This window comes from Semicossyphus pulcher, unplaced genomic scaffold (genome assembly GCF_022749685.1).
Source record: "Semicossyphus pulcher isolate SPU_LCO1_2020_fin unplaced genomic scaffold, fSemPul1.0.p SCAF_4, whole genome shotgun sequence".
Lineage (NCBI taxonomy): Eukaryota > Metazoa > Chordata > Actinopteri > Labriformes > Labridae > Semicossyphus > Semicossyphus pulcher.
In genome coordinates, this window is record NW_027211715.1 from 22,868,606 (window position 1) to 22,893,631 (window position 25,026).

Consider the following 25,026-nt stretch of genomic DNA (forward strand, 5'->3'; position numbering starts at 1 on the left):
CACGTTAAAAACTGTAATCAGTAACCTAATCTAAGTAACGTAACTGATTACTTTGTTACTTTTGGATTACATCAATACTAAATCTGCAAATAAATCCAAGAGAAAAGAAATACTTTTGTAATGCTTGAATGCCCGTTTAAATAATAGCGGTAATTATGCGCATTTAAATGTATTTGTTAAGAATGCTATTCACACTACTTGACACTCAAACTTCAAGTAAGCTGCTATAAACTTATTCCAGTCTGGGGCCTGTGTTTTTACCCTCACCATCCCGGCCGCGGCTTACAGTCACAAACTATTCTTCAGTAGTAGTAGAAGAAGACAACAGGTTAGCTAACATTTGTAACTGGAATTCTGTGCAGCTAATGTTAGCGGTCGGTCCTACCTGTAAATGTTTCTTTAAATTAGATGTCAAGTCCTCGGATAATGACAGCCTGAAAGCATACTGTACTGTGATGTTGCTCCTGGCAACTTTTGAGGAGCGGTTGTTGTGAGACTTGTGTGTCGTGAAGTGTCGTAACGTGTGCGCGCAGGTGCATGGTATTGGTGTCAGAGACGGTCAGACGGACGGTTTAGAAATGAGACGCCAGATGTTACAGAGCATCTTTGGTCTTATTTTTATTCTTCATTTTAAAATGTATTTTAATTTTAATCTCTATTTTTCATAAATGTATCTGTAATCTAATTACCTCTATTTTTAATGTCACTGTAAAAGGAATACAGTTGCCTTTTTTTGTATCCTATTTACATAATGCTGTTACTTGTGTTCCGTTACTCACCAAGCCTGTGTGTGCTCATACAATAATGTTCTTGTACTACACAGGGGAACAATTTCCGCATGTGTGTCCTATTGTTTTAACTTATGATCTCTAATTCATTTAAAGATATCTTTGTTTTAAATCCACCTGACCTTTGACCCCTACTGTTAATATTGACTTTAAGACGTGAGGTCGAGCCATGGGAGCAGAGAGACAGGAAGCAGAGCTGAATTAAAAGTTTGTCACAGGAGCAGTGTGGCGCTGTAGGAAGCTATAAATACACTTCATCTCACGCAGACACACTCACACACACACATTCCCACATTAAGACACAGACAGCACTCGCACATAACGCACAGCCCCTCTCACTATTATTAGCTCCGTAAGAACAAAAGAATTTCTCTGGTAATAGAGCCAAGCTGGGAGGGTGTGAGCGAGGCGTCTGCCAGAAAGAGTGTTTAAAGATTTAGTTTCCATAAGTTGGCCTCGGTCACGGGACTCATAAATATTTAGCCATTAGGAGAACCTTCTAAAGAGCTCTCCCCATTCTTCTCCTCCACGGCACGCTGCCTCTCTCTCGCTCTCTTCCCCCCCCCCCCCCCCCTTCTTTCTGGGAATGAGGCATGACGTGAGGGACGTTTATTTCTAACACCTTGGATTTTCGAGAAGTTGGGGTGGGCTGTCACCCCCCCAGCCCGTCCCAGTTTTGATCGGTTTAACACATCGACAAATAGAGAAAGTCGGGTCTGGCGGTTTTGAGATCAGTGACAAAGTGGATGAGGGAAAGTTTTGGCAGGGCTGAGGTCATAACAATTGTGGTTATTTTATGAAATTTTGAGCAAGCTGAAGACAGGTGCGCGTGTGTGTGTGTGCGTACGTGTGTGTTAATGTCTATAACTTTATGTCTGTCTATGAGTAAGTTATGTGTGTGCTATAAATGCTGTTACAGAAGCAGATGTTTGAGCTACATTAATATTTCAAGCTGGCTATTTTTATATATTTCCAACAGAATATAGCATTTTTTTAAAGTGTGTTATCAGAGCTTTATCTAGTGTGTGAGGTTGTGCGTCTATTTATGAGCGTACGTCGGTGTCTGAGCGAGTTCTAAGGGGGGAAACACATGTGTTTGTCTCTCAGTGACATTTGCGAGCACCGGGCTGCCACCCCTCCCCTCCCCTTCCTCCTCTGTCCTGCAATGAACCCCTCCACCCGCCCTGGTGCCACCGCCAACACGGCAACTTTGGGTGTTAAAGGACAAATCCGCTCAAATAGGCTTTTTAGAGGCAGCGACAGGCAATGTGTCGCCTGCACTTCATGTGTGGATTTTGTTTCTTTGGCAGCCAAGTAGAGGCTGTGTTTTGAGAGTTTTGTTGAGTATAAGAAGAACAAAATAGCTGTTGGAAGGCATTCTGGGAAATGTAGGAATTAGGTGTTTTAGCAGAAATTGTTGAGGCAATATGAGATGGGATTAATACACACTTCGTTGTGCTGTTTCTCATCTCACATAGGAGAGTGGGGAACGCACAGATAGTCTTTAGCTTAGTTAGTCTTACTTTAGTCTTTAAACAATTATTTCTACTTCCCTCTGACCTCTGACCTGACCTTTTTTCTAAAAGTAAAGTAAATAAATCTAATTTTAAGACAAAAAAATTAAAAAGTGCAACATATTTTAGAAATATGCTGCTAAAAAAAGAAGGAAAAAGAAGAAATTTTTTAATAAGGGAAAAAATATGGTAAAATATAGTTTGTACAAAAACCCTTAAATAGCACAAAACCATGTTTAAATTAAACGTCCAAAAGGAAACTGGTTTAAAGTTACTGGTTGACAAAACTAACATAACCATAAGAATGAAAAAGGTCCTGTATTCTCGAAAGCCCCTCTTCTTCTAGTGTTCCTGTTTGTGCTGATTACGAGAGAGGACAACTGTTTGTCTGCCAGTGTTTCTTCATGTGTGTTTACACCGTGTGTGTGCGTATGAGGGTGACTCATACCGTAGCTGGCCCGGTGCTCCCCTCTCCTCCATTGTTTCCAGCCTCTGCAAACACAATGAGAGGGAGAATTTAGCAGGGCAATCGGGACTATTGATGATTCACGTGTTTATATCTTACCTTCCTAACTCTCTCTCCCCCCCTTCTCCCCCTTCCTCTCTGCACCCTTTAATAAAGAGGATGTGTCTGGTGTCGGGACATGGGAACGTTTGTGTGCCTTGTCAACACAGAACATACAGAGGCTGATGAAGCAGCGGAAATGACAGCGTCAGGACAGACTTTTAAATAATCTATATATATGTTTCACTACTGCTACAGGTTGGCCATATAACAGTAGAGAGAACACACCTTCAGATATGTTACACTGTCATATGATCAACCATTAGTATTCAGTGTGGCATGTTTTCCAGATGTTATTTTCAGATAGTTTTTTATTGTATCACCTTTTTTTCTTTTTTTTAAAAAGTCTATTATCTGGGCATTTTGCCTTTATTTATAGGACAGCTGAAGATAGACAGGAAACACTGGGAGGAGAGAGAGGGGGATGACACGCAGCAAAGGCCCGAGGGCGGGAGTCGGACCCACTGAGCCAGACCAGCGCCCCATTTTATCACCTTTTAACTCTGTCACTTGTAATGTACTATTCTGGTAATAGTTACTACATTTCCCAGAATGCTTTTTTTTGTTTTCTGATTTTTTTTGGCTTTTCATGCCTTTATTAAGAGGACAGTGGATAGTGTTGGAAACAGGGGAAGAGAACGGGGATGACACGCGGCAAAGGGCCGAGGGCAGGAGTTTAACCCGGGGCCGCCGCATCGAGGCCACCAACCGCTAAGCTAAAGGGGCGCCCATTTCCCAGAATGCTTTTTAACAACAATAATAAAAGAGATATCATCTTGTTGCATGCAAATTAACAGGAAGGCAATGGATTTCAGTTTTGCCTTTTGATGCATCTCTACATTTAAATGCTCACCTTTCTTTTCAGAAAAAGCATTTCTTAAAACTGCAATCTGTAAAAAAGAAAGAAATCACAATGTGGTTGAGTGTCAGTCCCGTGGAAAGGATGGACAAGAAGTCCATCTTTTCCATGGGGCTGACACTTAACCACGTTGTGATTTCTTTCTTTTGTTGATAGATGGTTTATGAATGCTCAGTTGGCAGTATGTGTAAAACTATGGTCAACAAATGACAACTGGAAACCCTGTTTTCAGCTTTATTAACTGAAAGACAAAAGTTTCTGACTTGCAGGTACATCACAGCAACAACCAAACTTTTTAACATTATGAAAATTATTGTAACTAATATCAACATATAAAACAGAAATCGTAGGGGCGTTGGTTTAGCTCAATCGGTAGAGGCGCCCCATGTATAGAGGCTACAGTCCTCGACACAGCATCCGCAGGTCGGATTCGCCCTCAGCTCTTTGCTGCGTGTCATCCCCCACTTTCTCCTCCCAGTATTTCCTGTCTATCTTCGGCTGTCTGAATGATCTGAAAGAATAAATAAAACAGAAGCAGTGATTGCAAGATAGGGCTTTGTGCCAGGGAAGCTACAATATAATAGCTGAAAAGTTTTTTCACTTAGTTTGTCTGAACCTTAACAGCAGTTAGATAATCGTGTGTGACTCTGAACTAGATTATGCTGAAGATGACATGTTTGGAATCTGTCTTAGTTAAATTGCTGTGTAACTTTATACATATATTTAGTCCGTCCACCTGATAAAAGCGTAGCACGAAGGAAAATAGCCGTGACGTTTTGAAATGTGGCTCCTCTGTTTGTTTAAGGCGTCCAGGGACGGTCTTTTGGGGGGATCCAGACAGGTTTCTGTGCCTCTCTGTCTCTTTCATTCTTTTTTTTACCCAGTTTTGTCTCTCTGCATGCAGCGGGAATGGCAAAAGCAGAACTGAGGGCCATTAAGTTGAGGAGGAACTGTATTAGAAGTCTTGTTCCCTGGGAAAGCTCCCAGCTGAGATGGGGCGGCCATATTGGATAAACAGATGGCCGGGGAGAGGAAAGGACAGGCGAGGAGAACAGAGGTGAAACAAAGAGGGGAGATGAGAGAGAGGAGACGGGTAGAGGAGGAATGTGGAGGCAGCGGAGGAGAGGGAGGGAGAGGAAAGGGAATTACAAGGAGGAAGAGGTAAGGAAAATGTAAAAGGTGATGTGATTGAGGAGAGGAGGAACAGATTAAAGCGGAGGCAGGAAGGGCAAAAGGGCAGGACAGGGGTGAGGTAGCGTATGTAAAACACGGCAGAAGAATGGTGCTATTTAACTGGTGTTTACACTTCACCCTATCAAAGTCAGAATATGATTTCAGTGCAGTACAGTCTCCACACACATGTTTACAAAGATACACCTGCTCCATGAATCGTACCCACGCCCTCCTGAGCTTAGTCGGTGTGTAGATGATGATCATGTGACTGCAGCATCCCCCGTTCTCATCTGACTCTCGTTTCATGTCATCCCCACCTTGATGGCTTTGCTTTTTTTTTTCCGGCTGTCGACTTTTTCCTAACAAATAAAGACAGAGCTGCACAAAAAATGTGAGTAAAAATTTGGAAGGAACACATTTTCTTGCTTAAGGGCGCTGAAGTAAAGGCGCTGTGGTCGATATACTGAGGAGAACACGGGCTTAATGTCACATTTTAACATCTATAAATACATGGATTTATTTTTTAAATTGTCAAAACATTAAGATATAGTACATTTTCTTATTTATTATTTGAATACAATATGTAAAATATGCTCAATCGAAAAAATATTTTGGATCATTAACTTTGAATTGATCATTTTAATCAATAATATTTTCTTTTTAGAGAATTTGAATATAATTTTAAAACATTTTGACACAATTTTAGTTATATGAATATATGCTATAATATTATTAAATACTATTATTATTAAATACTGACTTAAAAAAACCAAGCTATCCTCCTGGCACCGTGTTGTTGCAGAAGGAAATGTAATAAAACAACGCATTGAAATAATCAGAGAGTTGTTTTAGAGATGTTTTAGCTATGCAATCAATTTTCCATGATTCTTATGTGTTTTTCAATCACATTGGAAAAGTTTTTTTTTAAATTGTTGACATATTTTAATTTAATTATTTTTCGGAGCCTCTCCTTCCTCCTGAAACCAACAAGCCGTTTTGCCATTCAGAAGTTAGACCTTAGCCACGATTGGCTGACGGTATTTGAAGTGACCACATAGCCCCTCCCTCACGCGGGGGAGCGGCCGCACTGCACTGTCAACAAAGTTGTAAAAAACATGGCTGCTCTAGGATCGGTTATTCGGCCTTATATGAACAAGGCAAAATCGCCAGGAGGTATCAGAATGCTAAGTTGAAATCTTGACAGCAACTCGACTATAAGCTAGTGCGAGAAGGCAGCCTGAGGTGAACGACGGTGAATGACGATTGGTCGATTTCAGCCAAAGCAAGGTTCTACGTAGAAACCTGCAGCTGTTCTGAACGGCCCATTTCAGAGGCGACCTTTTTAAACATGTCATCCTGGAAAAAACACGGAATTATGCAGTTTTCACTTTTTCACTGTGAACAATAAACACACAAACATGTGACACCCATGCAAAATGTGAGAACATCTATTCAAAAGATCTCTTCCAACTCAAAACAAAAAGCACAAAATCTAAAAGACAAACATGAGAATTATTACCCGCTCTGTCTGCATCTCCACCACGTGTACTCGACTCCTCTAATCCTCTCCACGTCCGTCAATCAGACGATCTGACAGATCCCTGAGGTGGTGTCCACATCTCACACCTGAATATTCTCCACTTATAGATTTACCTGAGTGAATAATGTAGGGTGCTCTGATGTGCCCCTCTCTGCCCCGCCGCATAATCCCCCCCCCCCCCCCCCCCCCATCTACATCCATTAATATTACATGAATTTACTTTGGTGAAATTATATTTACGCCGGCCGCCCACCCTGTTCAGACTGCAGGGTCTTTTTCTGCATTCTTAGCTTTAACACACACACACACACACACACGCCTTGTTTTCCATGACCTATCCAGGAGCAGTTTAATTTTCAAGGTGCAACCTAGTGTGTGTATGTGTGTGTGTTGGAGAAGAAGGGAGGGGGGTGTTTTGCCCCTGCCCTGCTTTGACCGCTGATGCACCTTTTCTTTTTTTTCTTCACACCCCATAACTGAGTGGAAATTAATAAGCCGTTTTAGGCGTGATCTGTGAACCCTGGGAGGTGGTATATCTATACCACCTTCCTCCTCACACACACACAGATTCAGAGCCTCAGGCTGCGATGTCTGTCTTGTCATAGAGGTCAACGGTTCCCCCCCGCAACAACCTCCCCTCCTGACACCCCAATCCTGACAAACTGCAAGCGTGATGGGGTTGGCGGCCGCACGCAGTTGGCAGAGATTTGTAACCGTGTCCCTGGTCCATTGCATTTGAATTATTCGGCAGGAGGTGCTGCCCCCCCCGACACACACACACACACACACACACACACACTACAGCATGCTTGCTTCACTTTGGTTAGGAAGGGAGAAGGTGTAGAAAAGGAGGGGAGAAAAACAGGGATGTAGGAAAGGAGACATAAAGGTTTAATGAGTTACAGAAGGAGAGAAGGAAGAGTTTGCCATGAGAGGTGCAGAGAGAGAAAGAGAGATGGAGCGAGAGAGTGACCAGGAGAGGAAGAGAGAAGAGTCACAGATGCAGTTAGAGGCAGAGAGAGATATCGCAGCCCGCAAAAAAGAGTTGACTGTAAGAGATAAAAGAGATAGAAAGAGACAGAGGGAGAAAGAGATAATGAAGGACAGGAAGGAAAAAGAGGAAGGTTAAATGGGAAGATGAACAAGAGGCAACGACCAAGGGCAAGAGGAGGAGGAAGAGAGGGGGCAAAGTGAAGGACAACAGGGGGGGTGAAAAGAGGACCGCTAGGTTGGGGTTGGGGGTGGGAGGGGTGGGGGTGTAAGGGGGGAACAGGTGGAAGGTTAATGGGCCTGGAGCGGATCCACCAGACGCTCTTGGGCTTGATATATGGGCGCAGGGCCGGCGCGGGGCGTAGGCTTTCAAAGATATATTATTTCATTTGAGGAGCAGCACCATTCTGGCCGACAACCCCACCCACCCTCACCCCCCCACTTCCACCACCACAGCCCAGCATTTGTCCGGTGATAGATGACACGCCCCCCCCCCCCCCCCACTCCAACACCCCGACACACACGCACAAACACACATACAGTATTGTCCTCTTCTAACACGTGTTTTTTTGGTGACTAAATTTTCACTTTCTTTCCTTTAGTTGTTCCTTCCTTCTTCCGCGGCCCCTCCCCTCCGCTGTCAGTCTTTCACCCGGGCTGCGGGCAGGTCTTATGGCCGCCTGTGTGTTTTTTTAAGTTGCTATTTTAGTGGTAACAATATCTGTTTGATCAGAAGCACTGGGAAGGAGCAGGACTTTTTCAGGGGGAGGGAGGGGGAAGCAGGGGAGAGAGAGAGAGAGAGAGGGTGGTGGGGGTTCACAAAGGCCTCTTTTCATTCATAAATTATTGACCATTTTGAAAGACATCACTCACTCTTTTTCATAAATACTGTAAATCGGCCCTCCAGATTTTTTTTTCTCCAATTCTACCAACACAGAATGGAAAAGTGGATTTTTTGGATCGGTTTTAAAGACACAGCACGAGCTCAGTCACAAAGAGAGCATAAATCAGACGTAACAGAGGCGGCTCTGTACCTGGAAAGCTGCAGGTTGGGCCTCCTGAATTTGAAGTGTACCTTAGCAACGCACTGAAACAACGAGGCACTGCCCCAACAAGTCTCAGAAGGATACTGGTATTAGGAAAAGTCCTTATTCCACAGTCTGAAACATAACAAATATCCTGGCATAGACAGTGTCTGCAAAATGCGACGGATCCAACAAAAATCAAGTCTCCCAATGTCCTCCTCCCGTCCCCTGATGGTTGTAGACTGAGCTTTGAGACGCAACCTTTCCAAATACTGGATTGGTCCCGTAGGTCCAACCTCAAGGGACCGCAGGAGGCCGGAAGGAAGCACAGGAAACTTGTTAAAAGAGAAGATTTAAGGTCGCACGTCCCACAGGAGCGGCAGCCATAAGGAGACGACGGGGGTTGGGAGGTTTTAACATGCGCAAAGTCTGCTCATCTACTTGTTGCTTTGATGAGGGATGAAAGGCTGTCATGAGGTACAAGTTTACAGAGCTCCGGGCAATGATGGACTCAACCGTCCTCTTCCTTGTGCTTCTTCATCCAACCTGAAGATTGTGGACTTTGTCTACACCACCCCGCTCTTTCCTCACCATCCTCCATCTTGCCATCCTCTTCAAACCGCTGCTCATGAAGCAGCAAAGAAAAAGCAAAAACTGCCCCCACCGCTTCTTTAGTTTTTTCATTCTCAAGCAGGTTAACACGGCCTGATTCGCATTTGTGAGCACTTTGGGCATTCGGCAGGAGAAGGAGCAGGTTTTGTTTAAGTCTTGTTTGAGGATGATCAGGGTAAAAGCCTTTTTTATTGGCAGGTCATGCCGCTTGTTAAGATGCTGACGCAGGTGACTAGGCTGGTGCTGTTAGCCTCGGTGGCCCCGAAATGACACGGTTGTTGTTTCTCAAGTCGGCAACAGCCAGTCAAATCAGCAGGAAGAGAGAGGAAGTGGGAATGAGAGGCAGGGAAAATAAAGAAAACAAAGTGGATATGGGGACTTGATTTAGCTGACCGGGCTGCTAACAAATCAACTCAGCAGCGTGCAGACACTTTACACACTCCGGCAGAGTACAAAGCGACTTTCTCCCTCCCCAATCCTCCTCTCTGTTAAAGCTACAGTTTATGCAGGAACCTTTCCAAAAGTTCCTCCCGTCAGGAACTCTAGAAGGCAAACAGTGGTGCTCACAATGTTCTGCAGCAAAGTGAGCCTTGTAAAGAGTATTGTTAACTCCGGGTGGGGGGGGGGGCGAGGGTACCGATATGTTGTCAGCTGGGTGGTAAACGTACAGACAGAAGTGCCGGCATTTTGCTTCTAAATAGCTCCCGGCTATAAGGTTTCCTGGAGGTCAGAGGCGACGAGGTGTGGCTGCTGCAGCCTTACGCCGACCCTCAACCCCTAAACTAAACTCACCAGGCAAAGCTATGCAAACCTGTCAGCTAATTTATCTTCCTATTTTACACTTGCCTGCACTGCCTTGGTGAAAAACACAGCTCCAAACCCCACATAACTTGATGGTCATACCTGATAATGATTTGTTCATATATTTTGGCTCGATATGTAGCAATTTAAAGGCCAAATCTTGTCTATTTTAAGAGGGACTATATGAAAAAGTCCTTCAGAGCAGGCAAAGACTTTGTTCCCCAAACTGTGCCCTGAAATAAAACGCTTCACGCGTCCTTTCAAGAAGGAAAAAAAACAACACAAAGTGTCCTGAGCGTCTCATGATCCGATGTTGCGTGGCCTCAATTATCTGCCTGTAATCCGGCCTGCCTAGAGGTTGTGCCCGTGTCTGCCGCTTTCGTCACCCGCTTGTCAACAGTTGTCCCCCAATGTCTATTTCTGATGCTTATTTACGGCTTGTCTATTCTGGATGGGGAGTGGGGAAGCATGGAGGGGGCGGTCGGAGGTCCAGGAGACAATAGATAAGACAGTGGTGGAGCTGAGTCGACAGCTTGCCGGCTAGTTTTACACTTAAAGAGTGGAGGGGTATTTATATTCAGCTGGGAAGGCGGGTGATTGAATTTGCACAGTGATGACTGATGCATGCGGTACACCGGGGTAACACTAGACATTGTGGTTGTGTTGTGACGACGAGCGAGAAATTTCAATGGGGCCACACGCCAAACAACGACCCAGCCGAGAAAATGGCGTCAGCCCAAGCGGCCAAAGTAGGACAAAGACACCTGTTCCCTGTCCCCGCTTTAAGCGCTCCCTCTTCTGCTGGTTTTAATTTCGCTCACGCTCTCCTTATTTCTTTTACACCACACCAGGACTTTTTTATTACTCTCACACCATTCCCTCTTCCTCACCTCTCAATCTGTCAATCGCTTTCTCCATTTCTCCTTAAAAAAAAATGCCATAACTGCAAACCTGGCACGAGCCGCGGATAAATGATTCCACACATGTGAAATAAAGGCATGGCACTAATAATAGGCATTACAGACGGCGTTCTTTTAGGATTGCGCCCTTTCAGAGGGGATAAAAAGAGGCTTTTCGAGCAAGCTGAAACAATGACGAGCAATAAAACAAATATCCTGAAAGGGGGCTTGCTGAGAAAGGTGTCGACAACGCCGTTAAACCTCGAGAAATGAACCAGGGATGCTGAACAAAACCCAAAAAGACTAAGCCTTCAGGTGGCAAGCCGCTGTCTCACCTTCCCTTAGGCCAAAACTTTATAGGCCACATGTTGAACTGCACATCCCATCAGCAGCAGCAGCACCACTAGGCCTTGCAGTACCACAGCAGAGAGACGTCTTTCTCTTAATACAGATGCATTCATGGCGGTTTCTGTCAGACGAGGCCTGCAGATGCACTTCAGGGAGAAGCAGGGCTCCATCTGTTCCGCAGCGCTGCCGTTTTTGATGCTCGGCTCTTCCTTGTGCTTCCACTGTTTACATATCACACGAGCTCCGGAAATGCTCAATTAGTCAATTCAGATATTTAATTTGTGCATCAAGGGCTGTGATCCCTGTGATCCCTGGAGCTGTGCCACGTTTGGATTCACAGCTGTCTGCTCTGAAATCCACCAACTTAACCCCCCCCCCCCATCAGAAAACCCCCCACGCACACCCATCCCAGCGTCGAGCGCTAATGGGAATCTGTGTCTCCCCCCGCTCTCTCAGACAGAAAGCATCGCTGCATCAGTCTCTGCATTTTAAAACAGCTTTCGGTCGTCTAAGCTGCGTTAAGGTGTACTGCATATATGCGCGTCTGTGTGTTTACGTGTGTAAGTGTGTGCGTGAGGCAGATAATGAGGGATGTCTGCTCTTCTAAATAATACAAAAGAGGGAAGCCTTTAGTCTGTTGTCTTCTTTGTTTCCTCTCTGTCTTGTCTTCTCTTCCTCTTAACGCACAGACGGCCAGACAGGCTGTCAATGAAAGTCACACACACACACGTGCGCAATTGTGCAAAACACACGCACATAAATGTTTCTCACTCACATCTGACGGAGAAATTACGTTTAATAAAGTGTACACAAAACCCCACTTTCAACAGGAATCTGCATCCATACCTGCATGCATGCACGCTCGTCTCCTCACCACTTTACACTGCAGCACCTCCACCTACGTTCCACACTCAGCACACAAACACAGCGTCATAAATCGCGGCATTAACTCAAATAATGATTGCACTGCATGAAAATTCAATGGCTGGGGCTTAATGCCCAGGAATCGCCCGGTAGATTAAGCTCTGGCTGTGTGTTTGTGCGTGCTCGGGGAGTCTGCGAAGTGAGGCGGGAGAGGGGGGCGTTGGTGTTGGATCAATAGAAGTTCTATGATCAGTACCTCCCAGCCAGGAACCTTACAGACAGTCTGCTCGCACAACTCCTTTTACATTTGGATGGCATGCATTTTCTCCGTCTGCAAAGACGAGAGTGGAGTGGCGGGAAGGGAGCGGGCCGGAGGCTGCACGTGTGTGTGTGTGTGTGTGTGAGCGTGCAGGTATGGATATCACTCTCGTGCATTTGTATGTGTGTCTCTGTGTAAGTATGCAGGTCTTGACGTGATTGCATCAGCGTGTGCATGTGTGTGTGTGTTGGAGTGAAGGAGGAGGAGGAAGGGTTACTTTTGGGAGATGCTGCTCCCTGGGCTGCATCTGTATTAGCGGTCTAATGTTCATGTGAATAATTGATTAGGGCCTCTCTGTGTTTTTGATAATTAGTTGATAGCTTCTTAGCTCTAAGCCCTGAGATTTCACGTATGTGTGCAAGAGAGAGAGATAGCATGAGAGTGTGTGTGGTGGGGGGTAGGTAGTCCACTTCTGAAGGTATCCTGAAAACAATAGCTCTCCTTTCCTCTAAGCCATGTAGTCATGGATTAACTTTGTTCAGCAATGAGGCAAAAGCACCTACATTTATTTCCCATAACCTCGTTTAATTTTATTAAACTCTAAAAAAAGATGATCTCTTAAGAAAGTTGAGGAAAACTCAATTTTCTTTAGATTTTGTACATAATAAATAAACAGTTCAGCCTCAGCAGGCAACAATAAACATAGCATGCATGACAAATTATCTATTGAAATTCAAGTCCGGCCTCTGACTGGTCCGTCCTCTTGCCTCATTGATTTTTCTATCTTTCATATGCTTATGCATCAAGTAAAAACAGAATAGCAAAGTTTGGGCGTGCTTGCTTCAAACTGAAATCCCCCACGCTTCTATCAGGCAGAGAAGAAGAGGGTTTGTTTCTATCGTCTGCGACCTTGAGAAAACAAGACGCTCTTCCTGCTGCAACACACAGACCCACAGAGATACTTTGTTTTTCCTGCTGCATGAATGTAGTGTCACGCAGATGTGTGTGAGTGTGTGCTTGAGCTATCAGCTTAACCTGACGTGCTGTGATCCATTCTGGGTCTTTGTTATTTATTTTATACCTATTTCTACACTGCATTTCTGCTATAGACAGCTACTGCATTTCCTGTATCTGTTCGGCTTTACATCACTGGTTAAGGAAAGGCCCGGGCAGAGCAGGACGATCTTATAGGCGGACGTCTTGTTTCCTCTCATGTGCACAAGGCTCCATTCAAAGGGATGTTGCAGAGGATGAAAGGACGAGTAGGGGGGCGATGAGGGAAAGAGGGCATGTCCAATCATGGGCTGGGTTTTTTGTTTTCCCTTTTCTACCGCAAACCTGCGATGAAGAAGAAGAATGTCAGTATGTGAGGACAAATGAGAAGATGAGGAGAGGGAGAGAGAGCACGGTCAATCGAAAGCAGAGTGTTCTCGGGGTCAAAGGTCAGCCTCCAGAGTCTGTTAATGCAGTCACCGTGGGAACCGATCAATCTCGGCAGTATCGATCAGACGTGGGCACACGTTTTTCTGACATTAACGCACACACTATACAGTGTTCATTTACTCACACGTGGCACTTTCCAACACGCAGTGAGCTCATATGTGTCCAACAGGTGATGATGTGAATGGGCCTTACTCTATAGATACAAATGTTGCTGATTGGACGCTTCAGAAGTCATGTGACCAGGAGTCAGCTGAGCTTGAGATCCAAGTTCCACAGACACAAGGCCTTCTTGTGACAATGGTGATATTTTCTGAACCCGCAGATGTCCTGTGGCATCTCTATGGCTGGTTAGGGACATAATAACAGTGTAAGGTTTCTGTGTGCTCAGGCCGAGTTAAACCCACAGGCATTCTGCACTACCTGATATGTAGGATTAGAGATACATGCGGGCGACAAACAGGTGCCAGGGACATGAAACGCTGATGAGCATGCACGCGGTGATATATGCGCTGTATAGTGTCACATGTATGGACACATTGCACGCATTTGCAGTGCAAATCATTGTGAGGCGTATCAAGCTGATGTTAAGTCTGCGGGCTTATTGAGTGTATCTGTGTGTCTAATGTGTTGTGTTGGCTTACAATCAATCTGAATACATTTAAGAGATACAATTACCAAATTATCACTACAGCAGCTTAGTTTCTATCCCAGTGTAAGTCGAATCCGAGTGTCTAAAGTATTAAAGAATACAAAGGAAGTGTGTTCGGTGAATGCCTATCTGATTAAAGACCTCCTTAAAGGGGGTTATTATGCTAATTCCAAGCTTCATATTTCACTCTGTGATACCTGTGGAGTAGCTTAGCATCATTAACAGTTAAAAACACTCTGTGCAGGCCCTCATACAGCCTCTAACTGAAAGGACTCAGTCAGCTCTGTCACTTTAAGAAACCCTGCCCCTACAAGCCCGCTTTCTTCTGATTGGCCAGCTCCCTTTGAAGTCACAAAGTGCAGCGTGTAGAAAAAAATGTGTGAAACCTGGCGTTCACAGCAGCCTGCAGACTGAGGTGAGAAGCCTGGGTATTACACCAACATACTTTTACCTACAGATCTGAAACTTCACCCACGTTCAGTCTGGACATCCAACATTGTAACATTATATATATGTCTTAAATGTGCGACAGCATAATACCCCCTCTTTAACGTCAGTAAAACACATGATAAGATCCAGTTGCTGTATTTTCTCACATACAAATTCGTCCATTATTTCTAGTCACTGTACCCTCAAGTTCGTGTGCCAGTTGTACCTTAACCGACCTGAACCTGTATCTGAAAAGTCAGCGACGCTGTCAGGTCACAAACAAACATCTTAATCTTCAACCTTGTCTCCTGGCTGACAAACTCCCTTTAACAGAAGCTACTTGCTCAGTATATTATCTCAAGTATTATCATTCCTCTCTTCAGCCCCCCCTCACTCTCGACTAGCCACCTGCTCATTTTCCCAGCATTCTTATCACCCGCCAGCCGTCCAGTCGAGGCCTAAAACGAGCTGTTTTGGGGGGAAGTTAGGTGTGGGATAATACTCTTTACTCTCATGCACCTCTGCAGTGTGTGCGGAGCAGGACATAGTTTGGAACACGGTCACCCTCTCCCCCACCCAGCAGGTCACATAGCTGGGACATCCCGGGGATTTTGTCACTCACTCTGTTGTTTCTTTCTGATGCGTGTAACTCTATTTGTGGCTTTTGAGAGTTATGGCTGCCAGAGAGGATCTGCAGAAGCATTTGCTGCTTCATTTAAAACAAGATACAAAGTCAGTGGTGGCTTGTTTTGCCTCCCTTTGGTCTTTGTTAAGAAAATAAGAAGAGTTAAAAAACAGCCTGATAGTTAGATCTGATCTCAGGTCAGCAGGTTGCATCTTGCCTGCACAGGACCACTCCAACTGCTCCGTGATTTTCAGATACATCTATGACCAATTAGTTGAACTAAATCCTATTGTTGGTGATGAAACCCCACACTGAGACTCTTTTCAATTAAATTACCAAACTAAACTGGAACAGCACGGCATAATTAAGTGTTCGCGACACTCTGAGAACAACAGGCGCTCTTCTAGGTGAATTAATGCCGGTTCCCAGGTGAATACAGGGCCTGTTTGGCTCAAGGCGAACAGATGCCAAGACAGGACTGCACCAAAGGACGGCTGCTAGAGACGCACCGGCATTGATGTCGGCTTCAAACCTCACCTGTAGTACTCCGAGACGGCATTGATTCCCGTCCAGCATGGAGAGACGGAAAGATGGAAGCACAGCGATTGTTTATGTAGGAGTCGTTTGAGGCGGATAAACTCACGGCCTGCGTCTGCGCGCGTGTGTATGTGTGTGTGTTTTTCCCCCCCGTGTTAAAAAAATAGCGTGATTCTCTCCATTCATTAAGGCTCCACAGAAGGAGATTCCATTAATCTGTTCATTAGGCCACATCAAAAATGGAACTACTTATTAAAATCAGATCCAGCTGTGTACTCTCGTTAAAGCCCGCCGTAGCGTACGAAGCTTAACAATGCTCGTGGCACTCGACCAAAAACCCCGGCCACAAGAAAGGGGGGAAAGGATTCGACTACATTGGCCTGTTTTGACTCAACACACCATGATAATTGCTCTGCTCTTAGCAGGGGGCTATGAATAAACATTACTTTTGTCAGCGAGCGTCTGAATGCTCGATTTCCAATTAATTTACATTTGCCCAGAAATGGAGGAATGAATATCTGCGCTTAATCACTGTGTTTTATTTTCTCAATTTCCCCCAAGTCTTTTCTCATTCTCTCATTCCCTGTCTGGCACTTTCATTCCCCCTCTAACCCGCGCTCGCTCTCTCTTTCTACCTCTCTCTCTCTCTCTCTCTGGAAAATCCCATTAATCTTAGGCGGTGGTTTTGAACAAAAGCTATGGGCTAAGCGATTGATCCTGGCATTGATCCCACTCGCCTGAACGATCATAAAGGTGTTAAATTGGTTTCTTGGAGGATATGTATTTTTCATCGCTGGCTGCTGCTAGTAGAAGTTCCTGCGTGGAGTTTTTAACCAAACACCGGTCATGATATTAAAATATTAAATAGATCACACCTTGAAAAGTAGCCTTAAATGTGGATTTTGAGGCCAGTTTGAAGTGATTTCTGGGGAGTGTGTTTTCTGCATCAGCGTTAACCTCACAAGCTAAATCCCTATTACCAGGTCTGCTCCATTCAAGGACAGGTGGAGGCGTTGGGATTGTGCACATGCGTACAGAAGAAGTAGAAAATTATTCAACTTTTATGGCTGAAAATTCTGCTGTGAATTTATAAGTTGTTACTTAAATGGTAAATTTAGATTTCAGTCACAATATTATCGGCCTTTAACCATAAAAAGATGATGCCATTTTCACGTCAGGTCCCAGCCGGCTCACCTTTAGCCACTGAACTATTTTTGTCTTTTAATAAAAAGACTTACCTGTAGTTTGAGAAGCCTGAATGTTCATCAGCAGCTTTGCACGCTTACAGTGAGCACACAAAGACAAACAAAATGAGGTTATGAAAAGAACTGAACTTCAGCGTGTGTGTGTGTGTGTGGGGGAGGGGGTGTTTGTGTGTCTTCTGTTGCGAGTAGATTTCCCGACCTTGAGCCGGCTGATCCTGGAAATTAAAATCGGAGCAAAAATCCAATATTATCCTAAAAATGAGGAAACGTTTCTACTTCACCTTCCCGGTAATTCACTCACAGAGATTTATATTTCGGAAGTTTTTAGTGTAGCGATTGAATTTCTTTCAACTAATCAAATGAGTTTGAACTTTGTCAGCCATTTTCTGCCTTCAATCACACTGAGTTGTACTTTTCTTTAACACAATAAAGCTGTAATAATCGATTCCTTCCTATTCATAAAGATACAGTTTAGTACATAAGCATGTATTAACTAATAAAAGAATCCCTTTAATATCTCTAAATAATCTCAAACTAAGTGACGTTTCTCCGTCATTTACAAAATTAAATAGGCCGATATATTCTTTGGCACTGATCTGAAACAAGCGACATCCATCCTCATTAACTACCACTGAGTGATCTTCCACCAGCATTTATCAGTTTTATCAGTGATCACGCAGCAAAACAAGGAAGTGAGAGACTCTCAAGAAACAACAACACAACAAATTCACTTCCTTCTGAGTCAACATTGCTGGAAACCAGGAGTGTTATCTGTATTTTCCATGACCGTGTTTGTGAGATAAGAATGAAAGATTAAATAAACTCCGTGTTATGGCTCCTGCTGAGTTCAACAGACTGCTCATGTGAACTTTGTCCCGTCAGACTTTGAATGAATCGGATTGAGAAACGCTGTCAGCCGCTGGCCGTCAGCCAAAGCTTCACTGACTGCAGTGGCTGCGTTTTTGAGGCGATATTCACGACTTGTCGTTGACTCCGTGTCAGAAAGTTCGTGTTATCCGAGAGAGCATGCGGCACATCTTGTAAGATCAGGCGCTCGTTCGACAGAGCAAAGGAAGAGCTTGTCAGGGAAACAGCTCGTGTCGCCGGCACTTAAAGAGGTCAGCGGACTGAACCCCAACCCACCGACCCGCCCTCACGCCTGTCTGTCTGTCACCGGTCTCCCTCTTCCAGGCGGGTGTCCCCAGCCCCGTGTCTCGGCTGCTATCACCCGCCGTCGCCCCTTCTGAGCCGACCCCCCCCCTCCCCCTTTGATGACCCGGGCCTCTTGTCAGAGAAGAGCTTCCAGGCAGGCAGAGTGAGGACAGCCCTTTGATGAGGACCCCGACACTTGCCAGCACTGCTGACATGCAGGGAGGGGGTCCTTTGAAGAGCGTGGGGCCTTACATGTACCCGTCCGTCCTCACACACACACACGCACACCGATACACGTGCCTGCATGGTGGATGGTGAAACACAGAGAGCAGGATTGGGGCTCTGCGTCTCCTCCTCTGTCTGATGGTTTTAATGAGACATTTGAATTTTAAGCTTGAGACGCCTTCAGTGTGCGACCACGAAAAATAGATGTACAGGAAGACGGAGGAGGAGGGAGACAGAAAGAGTCCATGGTGCTGTCAGAAGTGTTAGAAAAGGCCACAGAAGCTTTGTTGTGCTTTGTCAGCTGACTGTGACTGATAAAAGAGAAGTGGGAGACGTGAGTCATTCAGAAATGTGATACTTTGGGATCTTTTTGATAAACAGTAATTGCGGGAGCACACTTCCCAGATATCCAGACAGTGTCGCATGCGTGACGTCCTCGGTTGGCTCCGGTTGTAACTCTTGATTTTCCTCGCTGACTGTTTGTTTCCTTTTTAGACTGTTTGCCTTCATCTGAGCGTCGAGTTTGTTTCTTTTTCTTTGGATTTTCACTTATTTTTGAAGTTGTATCTGTAGCCATCGACCTTTTCTTTGTTTGTTCAGACATAATAGATTACTGTTTACTCACAACACTTGCAGAGACCGGAAAAGCAGCCGCTTAGCTCCGCCTACCCTCTCTGGCAGACCAACCACTGCTGGGTGTTGTTGGGATTTTTTCCGTGAAAGTTGCCACCGACACCCAGGCTGTGTTCGAAATGCAGTACTACATACTACATGCTATATACTGCACACTGCTTTTGGCGGTAGTATGTAGTATGGAGGAGCTTTTCAACTTCATTTTGCAGTATGCTACACCAGGCAGAAATAAATAATAACCGCTGCTTCTTTAGCTATAGCGCCCCTTTCTGCTGGAATGCTGCTGCTGTCCGTCATTTCAACTGCCGCTGTGACGTTCCAGCGCTTTGCATTGTGGGATACAGTAGGCGAGGTAGACTGGTCCGATGCATACTGGAGATTTTCTCAGAATCAGTACGACATCCGGGCATTTTTGGCATACTGCACATTTTGCTTTTTTTGTTTGCATTTTGGCCAAATCAGTATGTACTGCTCGTATAGTATGGCATTTCAAACACAGCACCAGTCTGTAATACTGCAAATGCAAAGGCTTTCATCAGCGGGCCATAGGCTCAGTCACCATTGTGTTTCCTCATTCGGTGATAGAAAGTGACTTAACCGACATTTATGTGAATGAAAATCTTCAAGATTATTACTTTAAGATACTGAGCAATGAATTTGCATTCTCTTTTTATGAGACGACGGGTGATGACGAAGTACTTCCTGTCCCAACTGTTTCTGTTTTTGTAATATTATTTTTTTGCATACAAAATGAGGAAACAAAGCGGGTGATGCTGCTCTCATACAGCATCAAACTAATGTGTAACCTTTATCAGAGCCACAGTCAGGCAGCCCAAGCGTCCATGTCGTGCAAGTGTGATTTGGCTTTTCCAGTTCAATATTATTGCCTAGCTCTTGTTTAGTCTGCCTTAAAGCTAAACAGACAGTGTTTGACACCAGCTCCTTATCGTCAGTCATAACAATCTTAAGCAACACGCAGATTTGTCCACAACCACTGCCATTTAATACGAGGTGTTGGCATCAAATTTAAGGCCACTGTAGGATCAACAGATTTGTGTACATCTCCAGACCGCACAAAAAGACGGTGTTCATGCTGCACCTGTGGGTTTGAACATCGATCCACATTCTTCTCCCTACGAGTGACACAGGCGATGAACATCACAGGCAGTTCTCACAGAGCAACAAAGTAACCGTCACCACAAAACCTTATTATTCCCAATGATACCACAAAGAGCACAATGTTTGTTGGTAAAAAAAAAGGGGGGGGAACGGGAGGAGAAAGAAAGAACCTCTCATACATTTTCCTCATTCCTTCCTTCTCAATGTGGCCCTTTTTTGTCTGGCCGTGTGCAGTAATGATTAACACAGCCAGGCCTGGGAAGAGACGAACCGCTACAATGGAGGGGGTTGTTTTGGTGCAGGGAACCAGCGAGTGACCTGCGTCGGCTTCCCAAGCTCACCTGGCGGGTCCCTGGGAGCGGGCGGCTGGCATTCAGGAGGGGGGGTGAAAAAAACGCTACTTAATCATTATCATGTGTGGAATCACTCAGAGACGGCTGGCAATGGGCAAACAGATAAACCTGGCAACATTGTTGCGTGAGGCACGTAGCAAAGTGCTTAACGGAGTGTGGAGAGGTTCACATGAGAAAGCTTCAGAGTGTGTACAGGGGACTGTTTAGCTTTGTGTAGGGATGAAAAACATGTGCAACTGATTGACTTGTGTGTGAGATTACTCTGCAAACAGCTGCTATGATACTGACTGATGCAGTGCCTCAACGTTTGGGTGGGAGACTCAATTACTGCATGCAACTCAGGGATGCCACAAACCCCAGTTTATCTTCTACATGCCCCTGATGCACCTGAAGTGACATTAACGCCAGCGTGGCCTGTTGTTGAAGCTCTGTAGGCGCAGAAAGGTCAAGCAACTGACCCGATGTGTTCATCTCTCCTCAGGTGGACGATCAGATGAAGCTGCTGCAGAACTGCTGGAGCGAACTCCTCATCCTCGACCACGTCTTCCGGCAGGTGATGCACGCCAAGGAGGGCTCCATCCTATTGGTCACCGGCCAGCAGGTGAGTTGCTTGAGCCCCACCCAGGAAAACACGCGCAGCTTCCTCCACTCTTTCCTTTTTTTCCCCCCCTCCTCCTGTCAAACATGCATCTCTCGCTCCTCGAGGGAGTCTGCAGCACCTCCTCAACATTTGCCTTAAAGCCGTATTGATCCCCGAGCCACACAGGAGTCACCGCTTCATTAAAAATAGATTATGCTTATAGATATAAACTAATGTCACCAGGATAATCAATTTTGCATTTTTTTTCTCAGTGCACGCTCCGCCTGCGAATACATGAAGCATGAAGTTATGCATGCTGCAGGGTAGGGAGTGGGGGCAAAAAAGGATGTGGCTAAGTGTGATACTTTGCATCAGGATACTAGGATTTAGTTTCTGCTATATGCACACACAAAACAACCTTTAAAATAGTGATTAAAGAGTATGCAGCAGCATACGCTCACGCTCACACAAAAGCATGAAACTGCTAAGGCTGGAAATGCAGAAGGAAGGTGATGACAAAGTGAATAAAAGAAGAGAAAAAATGAGAGAAAAGGGAGGAGGAGCTCAAGAGAAGGAGAAGTACTGGGGTAACAGGTGGTGGAGAGCGGGAGCAGTACAGAAATAGAGCATGGGTATAGAATGAGGATAGAAATTGATGGTCAAGAAGAGAAGAGGGGATAAAGATGAGAGTGAAGGGAAGAAAATGAAAGGAGAGAAAAGATAAAGGAGAAGGAAGTAAGGAGGCAAAGAGGCAACAGCAGAGAAGGAAGGAGAAGGAGAGGAAAAGGAGGATGTAAGGGGACAAGGAGGGAGAAAAAAGGAGATGATGAGGCAGTTTGAAGGGACCAGAGCTGTAAGGAGGAGGAGCTGATAATCAGGGGAGGCACAGGACGGCGGTTTCGTTTGCATACTTTGGTTAATGAACAGCTGGTGTTGGGGCGGGGGGCAATAGGGAAATGTGTGTGTGTGTGTGTGTGTGTGTGTGTGAGGCTCTGAAACAGTTCATTATTTCCTATTATTCTCTGCCTGGCCAGGGGTGACAGCGCAGCGATAACACCAGGGATATTTAAAACACAGCAGCAGCATCACCTGAAGCATATGTTACACACACACACTCACACAACCAATCACATAATGACTGTTCGGGCCGATGTACTGCGCTGTGCATCGGACTCAGTGCTCTGTAATGTGCTAATAAGTTAGTTCTTACAACATGCTCGTCATAATAGTGAATGGGATTTTATGAGAGCTGGATGAATGTGAAGATAAGGGTGGAGGAGTTTTGGGTCAGGATGAAACAAGCAGGGAGAAAATGTCAGATCTGATCCATGACAGATGTTATGTCGTCATTTGTTGTTATATTTCAGGTCCTCGACTGTTTTCTGCTGAATCCGAGCATTTTGACCTCTAAATTTCTACACATTGACAGTCTCTTACAGGCCCAGTGACAAAATGCATGAATCAGTATGTTCCCTATTTCAATTATAACGCTTTACATTGGCGTCTTTGTTATAGCCATTACCGTAAAATCCATAATATAAGTCGCAGCGGAATATAAGACGCAGTCTGTTTATGTGGGTATTCCAGAGGGAAAAAGGTTTTCTATAGCTATTTATTAATAAAAACGTGTATACAAGTTATTTCAACACTATTTCAACTTATTTTCATTTAAAACACACACAAATTACAGCCAACCATCTGTTTTCCCCGTGTCGAGTTTGCAATCCTGCTAGCTACCGGTGCTGTAGTTAGCGGTAGCTGACAGCCTGCGGTTGATTGTTGCGAGGGTTGCGGCTGCAATGGCGATCATGGCAGTGCACGTCCGTGACGAAGCGTTAGCAACAATCAAGTTAGCTTAAAACAGCGAGGAAAACACAAAACAGCACTGCGGCATATTGTTAATAGGAGACATTGTAGCGGCTCGGACACAGAAACAGTTTAAGGCGGAGATGTGACGTCACCACTTAACAACCGGATAGCGTCATCGTCTGAGTAAAATTCCGTAAAACAATAACATACCTCTCTGCATTTTATATTGGTCGCACCGGTATATAGGACGCAGCCCACTTTTTAGATGAAAAAAAATGCGTCTCGTCACCGTATTTTACAGTAATTGTCTTATGAATAGTATCAATAAATGCTTATTGTTAGATTAGAAATATTTATAAGCATAAGTGTTTAAAATAACATTTTAACACATTTATTTAATTATCTTAGGTTAGCTTTATGAAGCTCTTTTAGTTGCTTTAGTAGGTTATACATACTTTATTATGCATCTTGTAGCAGTTAACGATGCACTTATGAACCGTTACCTGTGCTTTTATGAACAACTGACTAGGAGTTTCGCAGTTACCGGACCTTCTTAACATTCATAACAAGGAATATAAATGTTACTTATATGTTACTGTTATAAAAACTTTCTTGATGATGATTGGATAAAGCAGATCACACCTTTGATGTAATAAAAGAAGTTTTAGTTGATAAAGTTTGTGGTGTCCCTACATCGACAGAATTTTGAAATATCTGACCTCAGGATAGAAGATTTTTTCACATGATCATGTGCACATATATCTCTCCCTTTTTGCTTTGAGTTAAGCCTCTCCTTTGCTCCCGTCTGTCGCGCGCTGCACTCACACCGACCTTTGAAAACAAATCTTTAGTACCAGCAGATTTACCGTTGTCGCGCGTCACTCACTTTCTGGCTTCTTCCCGTCTTCACGCTCCTCGCTTCTTAATTTCTGTCTTTGTCTTATTTTCTGTCTCTCTTTGAAGTGCTGCGCGTCGTCATGTCACCAACAGCAGCGAGAAATGACCATGAGTGCTTTTGGTTAAGAGAGAGGGCGCTTGTTCTTTATCCTGTCACAGGATCAAACACAGTGTAACTTGTAACAAATGTGTGCAAACATGAAATGACAACGATTGGACCGATGTGTTGAATGATTAAGCAAGGCCTCGCAGCTTGGCAGCCGCTCTTCGGTGTGAAAATCCTGATATTTTGAAAGCGCAGCGCTTCTGGTGGACATGAAATTCAAATGATGCAGAGATGCAGAAACAGGCGTTTTGTTCCTTTCAAACGAGGTACCTTCTCCTTCCCCATCCTCCGCTCGCACACCGATCTCACCTTCTTTATTTATCTTTAATGCTCTGCTAAGATTGTCCATCGTATTCATGATGGGTTGAGATTTGAAGGTTTATTCATATATTTACTCCCGATGTCTCTGCAGGAGGGATAATAAAGTAGTATTGATTGATTGACTGATACGCAGGTCACCGGGGTTAGTGCTAAGTCTGCTATAGTGACATTATAGCGCTTTTTCCCTCTCGCTTTTACTTAAGGCTGGAAGGCAATAACCCTAGGCATCACCATCAACAGTCCAATCCTTCAATGAAGTTATTTCATGCACAGTTGATTTTATGTAAATTGATTGACACCTTGGAAGGGGGGCAGTGTCTGCGGCTCACCGAGTCATAACTCTTTACCGTCTCGAGGGTGGGAAGCAGGGAGAGAGGGAGGGACAAAGGAGTTAAAGATGAATTCGGAGTGGTGTAGTAAAGGAGAAAAGAAAGAGAAGGAGGGAAGGAGACATGAGAGGGGAAGGAAAAGCCTGCTGTATTGTGTCTTTGACCCTGCCCGACTTCAGACGGATGAAAAACCGGCTCCAATCATTCTATTTACACGATAAATAAATTTCAAATCCACGGGTGTTTTTAATTGCAAATGGGGCCTCACAGGGACCCTCTTCCTCCCTGAGCTTTAGGAACTGCGCACGCCGACATCTACCTTCCCCTGGAAACCCGACCACAGTCAATTATGGTAATGAATTGTCAATAAATATAAA

General features: G+C 44.6%; 1 protein-coding gene across 1 annotated transcript in view; it reads left to right on the forward strand.

Moving 5' to 3' along the window:
- The window catches only part of nr5a2 (nuclear receptor subfamily 5, group A, member 2), a 66,199-nt gene that overhangs the window by 16,584 nt on the left and 24,589 nt on the right, over positions 1-25,026 (forward strand). The window contains exon 5 of the mRNA XM_069679410.1: positions 21,089-21,208. Within this exon, the coding sequence (XP_069535511.1) occupies positions 21,089-21,208 (120 nt within the window). The remainder of the gene's footprint in view (positions 1-21,088; positions 21,209-25,026) is intronic.